We start from the raw sequence: 18,885 nt of genomic DNA, 5'->3' as shown, positions 1-18,885 counted from the left end.
CTGTCTCCATCATAACACAGTTATCTCGAGCTCCGCTTGCAGAACACATTACTTAATTTTTCACAACTTCTACATTACACCACATGAAGAAGGCGACATAGTATCACTCTATACAGTAACAGGACCGCCCCCCATTTAAAATAGTATACTCAAAAAATAAAATAAATACATCACTGCAGTAATAATATCCCTAAATTAGCCCCTATGGTATTAATAATATCACCCAGCCTGGCCCCGTGTGTCTCATTCCTGGCGTCAGCCAGATATTCTCCCATCCTGCCCTCATGAGTATCCATTCTGCCCCATATGATCTCCTTATCCTGCCCCATATGATCGCCCCATGTGATCTCTCCATCCTGCCCCATCTGTCTCCATCATATCCATCCTGCCCCATGATCCTGCACGATCTGTCTCCAATTCTGCCCCAGTGTCTCCAATCATGCCCCATGTCTCCATTCTGCCCCCTATGTCTCCAACCATGCCCCCATGTCTGCAATCCTGACACTTGTCTCCAATCATGCCCCCTGTGTCTCCATTCTGCCCCATCTGTCTCCAATCCTGCCCCATCTGTCTCCAGTCATGCCCCCATGTCTTTCATCCTGCCCCGTGTCTCCAATCATGCCCCGTATCTCCATTCTGCCCCTGGGTCTCACAGTCTGCCCCTGTGTCCAGCATTCTGCACCTGTCACTGTGTCCAGCATTCTGCCCCTGTCACTGTGTCCAGCATTTCTGCCCCACTGTGTCCAGCATTCTGCCTCACTGTGTCCAGCATTCTGCCCCACTGTGTCCAGCATTCTGCCCCACTGTGTGTCCAGCATTCTGCCCCACTGTGTCCAGCATTCTGCCCCACTGTGTGTCCAGCATTCTGCCCCACTGTGTCCAGCATTTCTGCCCCACTGTGTCCAGCATTTCTGCCCCACTCTGTCCAGCATTTCTGCCCCACTCTGTCCAGCATTTCTGCCCCACTCTGTCCAGCATTTCTGCCCCACTCTGTCCAGCATTTCTGCCCCACTCTGTCCAGCATTTCTGCCCCACTCTGTCCAGCATTTCTGCCCCACTCTGTCCAGCATTTCTGCCCCACTGTGTCCAGCATTTCTGCCCCACTGTGTCCAGCATTTCTGCCCCACTGTGTCCAGCATTTCTGCCCCACTGTGTCCAGCATTTCTGCCCCACTGTGTCCAGCATTTCTGCCCCACTGTGTCCAGCATTTCTGCCCCACTGTGTCCAGCATTTCTGCCCCACTGTGTCCAGCATTTCTGCCCCACTGTGTCCAGCATTTCTGCCCCACTGTGTCCAGCATTTTTGCCCCACTGTGTCCAGCATTTCTGCCCCACTGTGTCCAGCATTTCTGCCCCACTGTGTCCAGCATTTCTGCCCCACTGTGTCCAGCATTTCTGCCCCACTGTGTCCAGCATTTCTGCCCCACTGTGTCCAGCATTTCTGCCCCTGTGTGTCCACATTTCTGCCCCACTGTGTCCACCATTCTGCCCCACTGTGTCCAGCATTTCTGCCCCACTGTGTCCGGCATTTCTGCCCCTGTGTCACTGTGTCCAGCATTCTGCCCCACTGTGTCCACCATTCTGCCCCTGTGTGTCCACCATTCTGCCCCTGTGTGTCCACCATTCTGTCCCACTGTGTCCAGCATTTCTGCCCCACTGTGTCCAGCATTCTGCCCCACTGTGTCCACCATTCTGCCCCACTGTGTCCGGCATTTCTGCCCCTGTGTCACTGTGTCCAGCATTCTGCCCCACTGTGTCCACCATTCTGCCCCTGTGTGTCCACCATTCTGCCCCTGTGTGTCCACCATTCTGTCCCACTGTGTCCAGCATTTCTGCCCCACTGTGTCCAGCATTCTGCCCCACTGTGTCCACCATTTCTGCCCCTGTGTGTCCAGCATTCTGCCCCACTGTGTCCACCATTCTGCCCCTGTGTGTCCACCATTCTGCCCCTGTGTGTCCACCATTCTGCCCCTGTGTGTCCACCATTCTGCCCCTGTGTGTCCACCATTCTGCCCCACTGTGTCCAGCATTTCTGCCCTACTGTGTCCAGCATTTCTGCCCCTGTGTGTCCACCATTCTGCCCCACTGTGTCCACCATTCTGCCCCACTGTGTCCAGCATTTCTGCCCCACTGTGTCCGGCATTTCTGCCCCACTGTGTCCAGCATTCTGCCCCACTGTGTCCACCATTCTGCCCCTGTGTGTCCAGCATTTCTGCCCCTGTGTGTCCATCATCCTGCCCCCCGGGCCCCCCTGGATCGCAGCAGCTCTCAAAGAAAAAAAAAAAACACAACTTCTTACCTGGCCAAGCTCCAGCGCCGGGTGAAGCTCCCTCTCCAGGCTCCACACAGACGCACTCGCCGCCAGGCCCGGCTGCTGACAATGACGTTAGACGCCGGCGACGCCGGCGAGTGCGCACTGCGGCCCTATTCAGCCGCCAGCCTCAGACTGGCGGGCGGCTGTTAACTATTGACGTGCGGGCGCGGGCCCGCACGTCAATAGTGTGCCGCTGCCCAGTGGCGTAACTACAAAGTTATGGGCCCCGGTGCGAACTTTCAAATGGGGCCCCCCCCGCCAAAATATTTTTCACCCAAATCCACATCCTGCCCATGCTCCTGCCCCATCCGACTCCGCACTCTGCCCCATTTGACTCCGCACTCTGCCCCATCCGACTCCGCACTCTGCCCCATCAGACTCCTCACTCTGCCCCATCCGACTCCTCACTCTGCCCCATCCGACTCCTCACTCTGCCCCATCCGACTCCGCACTCTGCCCCATCCGACTCCGCACTCTGCCCCATCCGACTCCGCACTCTGCCCCATCCGACTCCGCACTCTGCCCCATCCGACTCCGCACTCTGCCCCATCCGTCTCCGCACTCTGCCCCATCCGTCTCCGCATTCTGCCCTATCCGACTCCTCAGTCTGCCCCATCCGACTCCCCACTCTGCCCCATCCGACTCCGCACTCTGCCCCATCCGACTCCGCACTCTGCCCCATCCGACTCCTCATTCTGCCCCATCCGACTCCTCACTCTGCCCCATCCGACTCCTCACTCTGCCCCATCCGACTCTGCACTCTGCCCCATCCGTCTCCGCATTCTGCCCCATCTGTCTCCCCATTCTGCCCCATCCGTCTCCGCATTCTGCCCCATCCGTCTCCTCACTCTGCCCCATCCGACTCCTCACTCTGCCCCATCCGACTCCTCACTCTGCCCCATCCGACTCCTCACTCTGCCCCATCCGACTCCTCACTCTGCCCCATCCGACTCCGCACTCTGCCCCATCCGTCTCCCCATTCTGCCCCATCCGTCTCCGCATTCTGCCCCATCCGTCTCCACATTCTGCCCCATCCGTCTCCACATTCTGCCCCATCCGTCTCCACATTCTGCCCCTGTCTCCACATCTCACCAGAACAGCAGGAACCGGAAATCTGCTGCTGGTTGATACCAGAGAACACGAGCTGCACACAACCAGGACTGAGCTGCTGAGAGCTGAAGGACCTGTGGTGACGTCATCGTCATGTGATCAGGAGGCGGAGCTGATAAATGGTGAAAGCCCTATGATAGTGATGACGTCACCACAGGATCTTCAGCTCTTCCTTTCAGATCAGGCGTCGGCTGCTGATCTGATGTGTGCGCCCGGCAGGTCAGGTGGAGGGCCGGTCTGTCTGTTGCCGTGCGGGAGGAATCACCTGCACGGCAACCGTTTTTAACTTTTTGCTGGTGTCGGCGTGCATCTGACCTGCCGGGGCCCCTGACTTCCCACGGGCCCGGTCGCAGTGGCGACTGCTGCGACCGTGGTAGTTACGCCACTGCCGCTGCCGCAGCGCCTGCAGGGGGGGCCCGGTGACCAGATGAGACGGAGCCCGATGCGGGCCCCCTCTGCTCACCGGGCCCCATACGCCAGTCACGGCTGTCATGCCCTGATGGCGGCCCTGCGCTGCTGCGTCGTTGGGGAGATCTCGCTGTTTGACATCTCACCAGTGACCACATAGCGACGCAGCAACGATCCCTGACAGGTCGTATCGTTGTCGGGATCGCTTAAGCGTCGCTATGTGTGACGGGGCCTTTAGTGCTCGGAGATTTAGTTTTCTTCGCAGTAGCTGCATGATTTACGGCTGCTGGACAAACTGAACACATGTGGGAATTCCCTAACAAACAGGCATTCCTTACATGTATTCAGCCTGTCTAGCGGCCGTAAATCATGCAGCTGCGGCAAGGAAACCTAAATCTCTGAGCAGGAACAAATACTTGGAGATCATCCGAGCAACGAGTATACTCGCTCATCACTAGTTGCAGCCTTACAACATACACACCAGTGACATGGATAGCCAGTGAGCATTTCCGAATAGAGGGCGCAGCCTCGCTCCATGCAAGTGGACATGAGTATGTATACCGCACATACCCTCCGGTCCCGGATCTGAAACCGACGAATCACCAATTCTGTGCCGGGGGGAAATCATAAGTTTGCAGTCACACAGAGTGACTGCAGATATATCAGTTTTGATAATGAATGGGGTAGAGGTGCACATGATCGATCACTGTTACATTAGCTCAAGTTCTCCAGATCAGTGGGGGTCCCAACGGTCAGGAAAGTATCCTACCCGATGGAAACTTTGTGCAACCCTTTCTGCCAGCTGAATAGTACTTCAGCTGGCAGCATCCCCCGCTTTGAGGTGGGCTCCGGCGGTGATTTCAACAGCTGACATGTGCCCATAATGGGCATAAGCGGAATCGCGATCCACCCGCGCCCATTAACTAGTTAAATGCTGCTGTCAAACTCTGACAGCGGCATTTAACAAGAAGTACTCGCACCGCTGACCCACGTCACGTGATCGGGGGGGGGGGCATCGGTGCGTTGCCATCACAACCAGAGGTCTCCTCGAGACCTCTATAGTTGTTGATGGCAGATTGCTATGAGCGCCACCCTGTAATTCTGCTGCATAGAGGTGATCTGTGCATCACCTCTATGTAGCAGAGGCGATCGAGTAGTGCATGCTTCTAGCCTCCCATGGATGCTATTGAAGCATTCCAAAATTTAAAAAAAGTGTTTCAAAATATAAAAAAATAAAAAATATATAAAACTTCAACTCACCCCCCTTTTGCCCCAATCAAAATAAAACAAAAAATTCAAACCTACACATATTTGGTATCCCCGTGTTCAGAATTTCCCAATCTATCAATAAAAAAAGGATTAACATGATCGCTAAACGGCGTAGTGAGAAAAAAAATCAAAATGCCAAAATTACGTTTTTTTGGTCGCTGCGAAATTACATTAAAATGCAATAATTGATGATCAAAAGAACATATCTGCACAAACATAGTATAATTAAAAACGTCAGCTCGGCACGCAAAAAGTAAGCCCTCACCCAACTCCAGATCACGAAAAACGGAGACGCTACCGGTATTGGAAAATTGCGCTTTTTTTTTTCCTTTTAAGCAAACTTTGGAATTTTTTTTTACCACTAAGATAAAAGAGAACCTAGACATGTTTGGTGTCTATGAACTCGTAATGACCTGGAGAATCATAATGTCAGGTCATTTTTAGCATTTAGTGAACCTAGCAAGAAAGCCAAACAAAAAACAAGTGTGGAATTGCACTTTTTTGCAATTTCACCGCACTTGGAATTTTTTTCCCGTTTTCTGTTACACGACATGCTAAAACCAATGATGTCGTTCAAAAATACAACTCGTCCCGCAAAAAACAAGCCCTGACATGGCCAAATTGGCGGAGAAAAAAAAAGTTATGGCCCTGGGAAGGAGGGGAGCGAAAAACGAAAACGAAAAAAGCTCCGGGGATGAAGGGCTTTAGCTGCTGCCCTGCCTGTGCTGATACACATCCATGCCCAGTTATGTACAGTGTATACAGAGCATGCATGGCACTACACCCACAGGACATTATAGTGCTCAGCATTAGCAGGCCATGGCGGTCCTCACCTTCTTCTGCCCACTCAGCTCCTCCACGTCCTGCACGTCATGTTGCCGGCAGCCTGTCAGCAGACACTTGCCGCAGATGCTGCGACTGTCGGTGGCGCAGTACATGGTCAGCGGCTGGTGATGGCGCTGGCACAGCGTTGGCGCGGTATTGTCGGCACCGGGGCTTGCCTGCACAGGGGGCACCATGGCTCTGCCAAGCTCCAGCGCCTTCATGCCATCCACCACCTTACTGAGGTTGACGTTCTTGTGAGGCTCCGGCCGCTGGGTGAAGGGGAACCGGCATTCCGGGCAGATGTAGTAAGGCATCTCCTTGTCCCAGTACTTATTAATGCATGTCAGGCAGAAGCTGTGCCCGCACGAGAGACTGAGGGGGGTGGCGAACAGCTCCCAACAGATGCTGCAGTTTAGCTCGTTCAGTACGTGGGACAAACCCTCGTCCGCCTCCATTGTAAATGCAGGTGCAGCTCCAGAGCCTGGAAAAGAAAGTGAAACCTCTGTGCTGACAAGTGCGAACAGGAAGGGGCGCTGCAGAGGAGGAAGGTGGGCGTCAGCAGAGAGCTGGGCAGAACCATCCAAACAGGCAGCACTGCCAGTGTATACCAGATGTGCAGCACTGCCAGTATATACGAGATGTGCAGCACTGCCAGTATAGATAAGGAGATGTGCAGCACTGCCAGTATAGATAAGGAGATGTGCAGCACTGCCAGTATAGATAAGGAGATGTGCAGCACTGCCAGTATAGATAAGGAGATGTGCAGCACTGCCAGTATAGATAACGAGATGTGCAGCACTGCCAGTATAGATAAGGAAATGTGCAGTACTGGCAGTATAGATAAGGAGATGTGCAGCACTGCCAGTATAGATAAGGAGATGTGCAGCACTGCCAGTATAGATAAGGAAATGTGCAGTACTGGCAGTATAGATAAGGAGATGTGCAGCACTGCCAGTATAGATAAGGAGATGTGCAGCACTGCCAGTATAGATAAGGAGATGTGCAGCACTGCCAGTATAGATAAGGAGATGTGCAGCACTGCCAGTATAGATAAGGAGATGTGCAGCACTGCCAGTATAGATAAGGAGATGTGCAGTACTGGCAGTATAGATAAGGAGATGTGCAGCACTGCCAGTATAGATAAGGAGATGTGCAGCACTACCAGTATAGATAAGGAGATGTGCAGCACTGCCAGTATAGATAAGGAGATGTGCAGTACTGGCAGTATAGATAAGGAGATGTGCAGCACTGCCAGTATAGATAAGGAAATGTGCAGTACTGGCAGTATAGATAAGGAGATGTGCAGCACTGCCAGTATAGATAAGGAGATGTGCAGCACTGCCAGTATAGATAAGGAGATGTGCAGCACTGCCAGTATAGATAAGGAGATGTGCAGCACTGCCAGTATAGATAAGGAGATGTGCAGCACTGCCAGTGTATACGAGATGTGCAGCACTGCCAGTATAGATAAGGAGATGTGCAGCACTGCCAGTATAGATAAGGAGATGTGCAGTACTGCCAGTATACATAAGGAGATGTGCAGCACTGCCAGTATAGATAAGGAGATGTGCAGCACTGCCAGTATAGATAAGGAGATGTGCAGCACTGCCAGTATAGCTAAGGAGATGTGCAGCACTGCCAGTGTATACGAGATGTGCAGCACTGCCAGTATAGATAAGGAGATGTGCAGCACTGCCAGTATAGATAAGGAGATGTGCAGCACTGCCAGTATAGATAAGGAGATGTGCAGCACTGCCAGTATAGATAAGGAGATGTGCAGTACTGGCAGTATAGATAAGGAGATGTGCAGCACTGCCAGTATAGATAAAGAGATGTGCAGCACTGCCAGTATAGATAAGGAGATGTGCAGCACTGCCAGTATAGATAACGAGATGTGCAGCACTGCCAGTATAGATAAGGAAATGTGCAGTACTGGCAGTATAGATAAGGAGATGTGCAGCACTGCCAGTATAGATAAGGAGATGTGCAGCACTGCCAGTATAGATAAGGAGATGTGCAGCACTGCCAGTATAGATAAGGAGATGTGCAGTACTGGCAGTATAGATAAGGAGATGTGCAGCACTGCCAGTATAGATAAGGAAATGTGCAGTACTGGCAGTATAGATAAGGAGATGTGCAGCACTGCCAGTATAGATAAGGAGATGTGCAGCACTGCCAGTATAGATAAGGAGATGTGCAGCACTGCCAGTATAGATAACGAGATGTGTAGCACTGCCAGTATAGATAAGGAGATGTGCAGCACTGCCAGTATACATAAGGAGATGTGCAGCACTGCCAGTATAGATAAGGAGATGTGCAGCACTGCCAGTATAGATAAGGAAATGTGTAGCACTGCCAGTATAGATAAGGAGATGTGCAGCACTGCCAGTATACATAAGGAGATGTGCAGCACTGCCAGTATAGATAAGGAGATGTGCAGCACTGCCAGTATAGATAAGGAAATGTGCAGCACTGGCAGTATAGATAAGGAGATGTGCAGCACTGCCAGTATAGATAAGGAGATGTGTAGCACTGCCAGTATAGATAAGGAGATGTGCAGCACTGCCAGTATAGATAAGGAGATGTGCAGCACTGCCAGTATAGATAACGAGATGTGTAGCACTGCCAGTATAGATAAGGAGATGTGCAGCACTGCCAGTATACATAAGGAGATGTGCAGCACTGCCAGTATAGATAAGGAGATGTGCAGCACTGCCAGTATAGATAAGGAGATGTGTAGCACTGCCAGTATAGATAAGGAGATGTGCAGCACTGCCAGAATAGATAACGAGATGTGTAGCACTGCCAGTATAGATAAGGAGATGTGCAGCACTGCCAGTATACATAAGGAGATGTGCAGCACTGCCAGTATAGATAAGGAGATGTGCAGCACTGCCAGTATAGATAAGGAGATGTGCAGCACTGCCAGTATACATAAGGAGATGTGCAGCACTGGCAGTATAGATAAGGAGATGTGCAGCACTGCCAGTATAGATAAGGAGATGTGCAGCACTGCCAGTATACATAAGGAGATGTGCAGCACTGGCAGTATAGATAAGGAGATGTGCAGCACTGCCAGTATAGATAAGGAGATGTGTAGCACTGCCAGTATAGATAAGGAGATGTGCAGCACTGCCAGAATAGATAACGAGATGTGTAGCACTGCCAGTATAGATAAGGAGATGTGCAGCACTGCCAGTATACATAAGGAGATGTGCAGCACTGGCAGTATAGATAAGGAGATGTGCAGCACTGCCAGTATAGATAAGGAGATGTGCAGCACTGCCAGTATAGATAAGGAGATGTGCAGCACTGCCAGTATAGATAAGGAGATGTGCAGCACTGCCAGAATAGATAACGAGATGTGTAGCACTGCCAGTATAGATAAGGAGATGTGCAGCACTGCCAGTATACATAAGGAGATGTGCAGCACTGCCAGTATAGATAAGGAGATGTGCAGCACTGCCAGTATAGATAAGGAGATGTGCAGCACTGCCAGTATACATAAGGAGATGTGCAGCACTGGCAGTATAGATAAGGAGATGTGCAGCACTGCCAGTATAGATAAGGAGATGTGCAGCACTGCCAGTATAGATAAGGAGATGTGCAGCACTGCCAGTATAGATAAGGAGATGTGCAGCACTGCCAGTATAGATAAGGAGATGTGCAGCACTGCCAGTATAGATAAGGAGATGTGCAGTACTGGCAGTATAGATAAGGAGATGTGCAGCACTGCCAGTATAGATAAGGAGATGTGCAGCACTGCCAGTATAGATAAGGAGATGTGCAGCACTGCCAGTATAGATAAGGAGATGTGCAGCACTGCCAGTATAGATAACGAGATGTGCAGCACTGCCAGTATAGATAAGGAAATGTGCAGTACTGGCAGTATAGATAAGGAGATGTGCAGCACTGCCAGTATAGATAAGGAGATGTGCAGCACTACCAGTATAGATAAGGAGATGTGCAGCACTGCCAGTATAGATAAGGAGATGTGCAGTACTGGCAGTATAGATAAGGAGATGTGCAGCACTGCCAGTATAGATAAGGAAATGTGCAGTACTGGCAGTATAGATAAGGAGATGTGCAGCACTGCCAGTATAGATAAGGAGATGTGCAGCACTGCCAGTATAGATAAGGAGATGTGCAGCACTGCCAGTATAGATAAGGAGATGTGCAGCACTGCCAGTATAGATAACGAGATGTGTAGCACTGCCAGTATAGATAAGGAGATGTGCAGCACTGCCAGTATACATAAGGAGATGTGCAGCACTGCCAGTATAGATAAGGAGATGTGCAGCACTGCCAGTATAGATAAGGAAATGTGTAGCACTGCCAGTATAGATAAGGAGATGTGCAGCACTGCCAGTATACATAAGGAGATGTGCAGCACTGCCAGTATAGATAAGGAGATGTGCAGCACTGCCAGTATAGATAAGGAAATGTGCAGTACTGGCAGTATAGATAAGGAGATGTGCAGCACTGCCAGTATAGATAAGGAGATGTGTAGCACTGCCAGTATAGATAAGGAGATGTGCAGCACTGCCAGTATAGATAAGGAGATGTGCAGCACTGCCAGTATAGATAACGAGATGTGTAGCACTGCCAGTATAGATAAGGAGATGTGCAGCACTGCCAGAATAGATAACGAGATGTGTAGCACTGCCAGTATAGATAAGGAGATGTGCAGCACTGCCAGTATAGATAAGGAGATGTGCAGCACTGCCAGTATAGATAAGGAGATGTGCAGCACTGCCAGTATACATAAGGAGATGTGCAGCACTGGCAGTATAGATAAGGAGATGTGCAGCACTGCCAGTATAGATAAGGAGATGTGTAGCACTGCCAGTATAGATAAGGAGATGTGCAGCACTGCCAGAATAGATAACGAGATGTGTAGCACTGCCAGTATAGATAAGGAGATGTGCAGCACTGCCAGTATACATAAGGAGATGTGCAGCACTGGCAGTATAGATAAGGAGATGTGCAGCACTGCCAGTATAGATAAGGAGATGTGCAGCACTGCCAGTATAGATAAGGAGATGTGCAGCACTGCCAGTATAGATAAGGAGATGTGCAGCACTGCCAGAATAGATAACGAGATGTGTAGCACTGCCAGTATAGATAAGGAGATGTGTAGCACTGCCAGTATAGATAAGGAGATGTGCAGCACTGCCAGTATAGATAACGAGATGTGTAGCACTGCCAGTATAGATAAGGAGATGTGCAGCACTGCCAGAATAGATAACGAGATGTGTAGCACTGCCAGTATAGATAAGGAGATGTGCAGCACTGCCAGTATAGATAAGGAGATGTGCAGCACTGCCAGTATAGATAAGGAGATGTGCAGCACTGCCAGTATACATAAGGAGATGTGCAGCACTGGCAGTATAGATAAGGAGATGTGCAGCACTGCCAGTATAGATAAGGAGATGTGTAGCACTGCCAGTATAGATAAGGAGATGTGCAGCACTGCCAGAATAGATAACGAGATGTGTAGCACTGCCAGTATAGATAAGGAGATGTGCAGCACTGCCAGTATACATAAGGAGATGTGCAGCACTGGCAGTATAGATAAGGAGATGTGCAGCACTGCCAGTATAGATAAGGAGATGTGCAGCACTGCCAGTATAGATAAGGAGATGTGCAGCACTGCCAGTATAGATAAGGAGATGTGCAGCACTGCCAGAATAGATAACGAGATGTGTAGCACTGCCAGTATAGATAAGGAGATGTGCAGCACTGCCAGTATACATAAGGAGATGTGCAGCACTGGCAGTATAGATAAGGAGATGTGCAGCACTGCCAGTATAGATAAGGAGATGTGTAGCACTGCCAGTATAGATAAGGAGATGTGCAGCACTGCCAGAATAGATAACGAGATGTGTAGCACTGCCAGTATAGATAAGGAGATGTGCAGCACTGCCAGTATACATAAGGAGATGTGCAGCACTGGCAGTATAGATAAGGAGATGTGCAGCACTGCCAGTATAGATAAGGAGATGTGCAGCACTGCCAGTATAGATAAGGAGATGTGCAGCACTGCCAGTATAGATAAGGAGATGTGCAGCACTGCCAGTATAGATAAGGAGATGTGCAGTACTGGCAGTATAGATAAGGAGATGTGCAGCACTGCCAGTATAGATAAGGAAATGTGCAGTACTGGCAGTATAGATAAGGACTTGTGCAGCACTGCCAGTATAGATAAGGAGATGTGCAGCACTGCCAGTATAGATAAGGAGATGTGCAGCACTGCCAGTATAGATAAGGAGATGTGCAGCACTGCCAGTATAGATAACGAGATGTGTAGCACTGCCAGTATAGATAAGGAGATGTGCAGCACTGCCAGTATACATAAGGAGATGTGCAGCACTGCCAGTATAGATAAGGAGATGTGCAGCACTGCCAGTATAGATAAGGAAATGTGTAGCACTGCCAGTATAGATAAGGAGATGTGCAGCACTGCCAGTATACATAAGGAGATGTGCAGCACTGCCAGTATAGATAAGGAGATGTGCAGCACTGCCAGTATAGATAAGGAAATGTGCAGTACTGGCAGTATAGATAAGGAGATGTGCAGCACTGCCAGTATAGATAAGGAGATGTGTAGCACTGCCAGTATAGATAAGGAGATGTGCAGCACTGCCAGTATAGATAAGGAGATGTGCAGCACTGCCAGTATAGACAACGAGATGTGTAGCACTGCCAGTATAGATAAGGAGATGTGCAGCACTGCCAGTATACATAAGGAGATGTGCAGCACTGCCAGTATAGATAAGGAGATGTGCAGCACTGCCAGTATAGATAAGGAGATGTGTAGCACTGCCAGTATAGATAAGGAGATGTGCAGCACTGCCAGAATAGATAACGAGATGTGTAGCACTGCCAGTATAGATAAGGAGATGTGCAGCACTGCCAGTATACATAAGGAGATGTGCAGCACTGCCAGTATAGATAAGGAGATGTGCAGCACTGCCAGTATAGATAAGGAGATGTGCAGCACTGCCAGTATACATAAGGAGATGTGCAGCACTGGCAGTATAGATAAGGAGATGTGCAGCACTGCCAGTATAGATAAGGAGATGTGTAGCACTGCCAGTATAGATAAGGAGATGTGCAGCACTGCCAGAATAGATAACGAGATGTGTAGCACTGCCAGTATAGATAAGGAGATGTGCAGCACTGCCAGTATACATAAGGAGATGTGCAGCACTGGCAGTATAGATAAGGAGATGTGCAGCACTGCCAGTATAGATAAGGAGATGTGCAGCACTGCCAGTATAGATAAGGAGATGTGCAGCACTGCCAGTATAGATAAGGAGATGTGCAGCACTGCCAGAATAGATAACGAGATGTGTAGCACTGCCAGTATAGATAAGGAGATGTGCAGCACTGCCAGTATACATAAGGAGATGTGCAGCACTGGCAGTATAGATAAGGAGATGTGCAGCACTGCCAGTATAGATAAGGAAATGTGTAGCACTGCCAGTATAGATAAGGAGATGTGCAGCACTGCCAGTATACATAAGGAGATGTGCAGCACTGCCAGTATAGATAAGGAGATGTGCAGCACTGCCAGTATAGATAAGGAAATGTGCAGTACTGGCAGTATAGATAAGGAGATGTGCAGCACTGCCAGTATAGATAAGGAGATGTGTAGCACTGCCAGTATAGATAAGGAGATGTGCAGCACTGCCAGTATAGATAAGGAGATGTGCAGCACTGCCAGTATAGATAACGAGATGTGTAGCACTGCCAGTATAGATAAGGAGATGTGCAGCACTGCCAGTATACATAAGGAGATGTGCAGCACTGCCAGTATAGATAAGGAGATGTGCAGCACTGCCAGTATAGATAAGGAGATGTGTAGCACTGCCAGTATAGATAAGGAGATGTGCAGCACTGCCAGAATAGATAACGAGATGTGTAGCACTGCCAGTATAGATAAGGAGATGTGCAGCACTGCCAGTATACATAAGGAGATGTGCAGCACTGCCAGTATAGATAAGGAGATGTGCAGCACTGCCAGTATAGATAAGGAGATGTGCAGCACTGCCAGTATACATAAGGAGATGTGCAGCACTGGCAGTATAGATAAGGAGATGTGCAGCACTGCCAGTATAGATAAGGAGATGTGTAGCACTGCCAGTATAGATAAGGAGATGTGCAGCACTGCCAGAATAGATAACGAGATGTGTAGCACTGCCAGTATAGAAAAGGAGATGTGCAGCACTGCCAGTATACATAAGGAGATGTGCAGCACTGGCAGTATAGATAAGGAGATGTGCAGCACTGCCAGTATAGATAAGGAGATGTGCAGCACTGCCAGTATAGATAAGGAGATGTGCAGCACTGCCAGTATAGATAAGGAGATGTGCAGCACTGCCAGAATAGATAACGAGATGTGTAGCACTGCCAGTATAGATAAGGAGATGTGCAGCACTGCCAGTATAGATAAGGAGATGTGCAGTACTGGCAGTATAGATAAGGAGATGTGCAGCACTGCCAGTATAGATAAGGAAATGTGCAGTACTGGCAGTATAGATAAGGAGATGTGCAGCACTGCCAGTATAGATAAGGAGATGTGCAGCACTGCCAGTATAGATAAGGAGATGTGCAGCACTGCCAGTATAGATAAGGAGATGTGCAGCACTGCCAGTATAGATAACGAGATGTGTAGCACTGCCAGTATAGATAAGGAGATGTGCAGCACTGCCAGTATACATAAGGAGATGTGCTGCACTGCCAGTATAGATAAGAAGATGTGCAGCACTGCCAGTATAGATAAGGAAATGTGTAGCACTGCCAGTATAGATAAGGAGATGTGCAGCACTGCCAGTATACATAAGGAGATGTGCAGCACTGCCAGTATAGATAAGGAGATGTGCAGCACTGCCAGTATAGATAAGGAAATGTGCAGTACTGGCAGTATAGATAAGGAGATGTGCAGCACTGCCAGTATAGATAAGGAGATGTGTAGCACTGCCAGTATAGATAAGGAGATGTGCAGCACTGCCAGTATAGATAAGGAGATGTGCAGCACTGCCAGTATAGATAACGAGATGTGTAGCACTGCCAGTATAGATAAGGAGATGTGCAGCACTGCCAGTATACATAAGGAGATGTGCAGCACTGCCAGTATAGATAAGGAGATGTGCAGCACTGCCAGTATAGATAAGGAGATGTGTAGCACTGCCAGTATAGATAAGGAGATGTGCAGCACTGCCAGAATAGATAACGAGATGTGTAGCACTGCCAGTATAGATAAGGAGATGTGCAGCACTGCCAGTATACATAAGGAGATGTGCAGCACTGCCAGTATAGATAAGGAGATGTGCAGCACTGCCAGTATAGATAAGGAGATGTGCAGCACTGCCAGTATACATAAGGAGATGTGCAGCACTGGCAGTATAGATAAGGAGATGTGCAGCACTGCCAGTATAGATAAGGAGATGTGTAGCACTGCCAGTATAGATAAGGAGATGTGCAGCACTGCCAGAATAGATAACGAGATGTGTAGCACTGCCAGTATAGATAAGGAGATGTGCAGCACTGCCAGTATACATAAGGAGATGTGCAGCACTGGCAGTATAGATAAGGAGATGTGCAGCACTGCCAGTATAGATAAGGAGATGTGCAGCACTGCCAGTATAGATAAGGAGATGTGCAGCACTGCCAGTATAGATAAGGAGATGTGCAGCACTGCCAGAATAGATAACGAGATGTGTAGCACTGCCAGTATAGATAAGGAGATGTGCAGCACTGCCAGTATACATAAGGAGATGTGCAGCACTGCCAGTATAGATAAGGAGATGTGCAGCACTGCCAGTATAGATAAGGAGATGTACAGCACTGCCAGTATACATAAGGAGATGTGCAGCACTGGCAGTATAGATAAGGAGATGTGCAGCACTGCCAGTTTAGATAAGGAGATGTGCAGCACTGCCAGTATAGATAAGGAGATGTGCAGCACTGCCAGTATAGATAAGGAGATGTGCAGCACTGCCAGTATAGATAAGGAGATGTGCAGCACTGCCAGTATAGATAAGGAGATGTGCAGTACTGGCAGTATAGATAAGGAGATGTGCAGCACTGCCAGTATAGATAAGGAGATGTGCAGCACTGCCAGTATAGATAAGGAGATGTGCAGCACTGCCAGTATAGATAAGGAGATGTGCAGCCCTGCCAGTATAGATAACGAGATGTGCAGCACTGCCAGTATAGATAAGGAAATGTGCAGTACTGGCAGTATAGATAAGGAGATGTGCAGCACTGCCAGTATAGATAAGGAGATGTGCAGCACTACCAGTATAGATAAGGAGATGTGCAGCACTGCCAGTATAGATAAGGAGATGTGCAGTACTGGCAGTATAGATAAGGAGATGTGCAGCACTGCCAGTATAGATAAGGAAATGTGCAGTACTGGCAGTATAGATAAGGAGATGTGCAGCACTGCCAGTATAGATAAGGAGATGTGCAGCACTGCCAGTATAGATAAGGAGATGTGCAGCACTGCCAGTATAGATAAGGAGATGTGCAGCACTGCCAGTATAGATAACGAGATGTGTAGCACTGCCAGTATAGATAAGGAGATGTGCAGCACTGCCAGTATACATAAGGAGATGTGCAGCACGGCCAGTATAGATAAGGAGATGTGCAGCACTGCCAGTATAGATAAGGAAATGTGTAGCACTGCCAGTATAGATAAGGAGATGTGCAGCACTGCCAGTATACATAAGGAGATGTGCAGCACTGCCAGTATAGATAAGGAGATGTGCAGCACTGCCAGTATAGATAAGGAAATGTGCAGTACTGGCAGTATAGATAAGGAGATGTGCAGCACTGCCAGTATAGATAAGGAGATGTGTAGCACTGCCAGTATAGATAAGGAGATGTGCAGCACTGCCAGTATAGATAAGGAGATGTGCAGCACTGCCAGTATAGATAAGGAGATGTGCAGCACTGCCAGTATAGATAAGGAGATGTGCAGCACTGCCAGTATAGATAACGAGATGTGTAGCACTGCCAGTTTAGATAAGGAGATGTGCAGCACTGCCAGTATACATAAGGAGATGTGCAGCACTGCCAGTATAGATAAGGAGATGTGCAGCACTGCCAGTATAGATAAGGAGATGTGTAGCACTGCCAGTATAGATAAGGAGATGTGCAGCACTGCCAGAATAGATAACGAGATGTGTAGCACTGCCAGTATAGATAAGGAGATGTGCAGCACTGCCAGTATACATAAGGAGATGTGCAGCACTGCCAGTATAGATAAGGAGATGTGCAGCACTGCCAGTATAGATAAGGAGATGTGCAGCACTGCCAGTATACATAAGGAGATGTGCAGCACTGGCAGTATAGATAAGGAGATGTGCAGCACTGCCAGTATAGATAAGGAGATGTGTAGCACTGCCAGTATAGATAAGGAGATGTGCAGCACTGCCAGAATAGATAACGAGATGTGTAGCACTGCCAGTATAGATAAGGAGATGTGCAGCACTGGCAGTATAGATAAGGAGATGTGCAGCACTGGCAGTATAGATAAGGAGATGTGCAGCACTGCCAGTATAGATAAGGAGATGTGCAGCACTGCCAGTATAGATAAGGAGATGTGCAGCACTGCCAGTATAGATAAGGAGATGTGCAGCACTGGCAGTATAGATAAGGAGATGTGCAGCACTGCCAGTATAGATAAGGAGATGTGTAGCACTGCCAGTATAGATAAGGAGATGTGCAGCACTGCCAGAATAGATAACGAGATGTGTAGCACTGCCAGTATAGATAAGGAGATGTGCAGCACTGCCAGTATACATAAGGAGATGTGCAGCACTGGCAGTATAGATAAGGAGATGTGCAGCACTGCCAGTATAGATAAGGAGATGTGCAGCACTGCCAGTATAGATAAGGAGATGTGCAGCACTGCCAGTATAGATAAGGAGATGTGCAGCACTGCCAGAATAGATAACGAGATGTGTAGCACTGCCAGTATAGATAAGGAGATGTGCAGCACTGCCAGTATACATAAGGAGATGTGCAGCACTGGCAGTATAGATAAGGAGATGTGCAGCACTGCCAGTATAGATAAGGAGATGTGTAGCACTGCCAGTATAGATAAGGAGATGTGCAGCACTGCCAGAATAGATAACGAGATGTGTAGCACTGCCAGTATAGATAAGGAGATGTGCAGCACTGCCAGTATACATAAGGAGATGTGCAGCACTGGCAGTATAGATAAGGAGATGTGCAGCACTGCCAGTATAGATAAGGAGATGTGCAGCACTGCCAGTATAGATAAGGAGATGTGCAGCACTGCCAGTATAGATAAGGAGATGTGCAGCACTGCCAGTATAGATAAGGAGATGTGCAGTACTGGCAGTATAGATAAGGAGATGTGCAGCACTGCCAGTATAGATAAGGAAATGTGCAGTACTGGCAGTATAGATAAGGAGATGTGCAGCACTGCCAGTATAGATAAGGAGATGTGCAGCACTGCCAGTATAGATAAGGAGATGTGCAGCACTGCCAGTATAGATAAGGAGATGTGCAGCACTGCCAGTATAGATAACGAGATGTGTAGCACTGCCAGTATAGATAAGGAGATGTGCAGCACTGCCAGTATACATAAGGAGATGTGCAGCACTGCCAGTATAGATAAGGAGATGTGCAGCACTGCCAGTATAGATAAGGAAATGTGTAGCACTGCCAGTATAGATAAGGAGATGTGCAGCACTGCCAGTATACATAAGGAGATGTGCAGCACTGCCAGTATAGATAAGGAGATGTGCAGCACTGCCAGTATAGATAAGGAAATGTGCAGTACTGGCAGTATAGATAAGGAGATGTGCAGCACTGCCAGTATAGATAAGGAGATGTGTAGCACTGCCAGTATAGATAAGGAGATGTGCAGCACTGCCAGTATAGATAAGGAGATGTGCAGCACTGCCAGTATAGATAACG

General features: G+C 48.7%; 1 protein-coding gene across 1 annotated transcript in view; it reads right to left on the bottom strand.

Moving 5' to 3' along the window:
- The window catches only part of TRIM65 (tripartite motif containing 65), a 102,487-nt gene extending 96,036 nt beyond the window's left edge, over window positions 1–6,451 (bottom strand). The window contains exon 1 of the mRNA XM_069752055.1: window positions 5,934–6,451. Coding sequence (XP_069608156.1) covers window positions 5,934–6,380 — 447 coding nt within the window. The 5' untranslated portion in view covers window positions 6,381–6,451. The remainder of the gene's footprint in view (window positions 1–5,933) is intronic.
- Between the last annotated feature and the right edge of the window lie 12,434 nt (window positions 6,452–18,885).

Source organism: Ranitomeya imitator, chromosome 2 (genome assembly GCF_032444005.1).
Source record: "Ranitomeya imitator isolate aRanImi1 chromosome 2, aRanImi1.pri, whole genome shotgun sequence".
NCBI lineage: Eukaryota > Metazoa > Chordata > Amphibia > Anura > Dendrobatidae > Ranitomeya > Ranitomeya imitator.
Note: the sequence above shows the minus strand (reverse complement) of the source record. Positions and strands in the feature narration are given on the sequence as shown.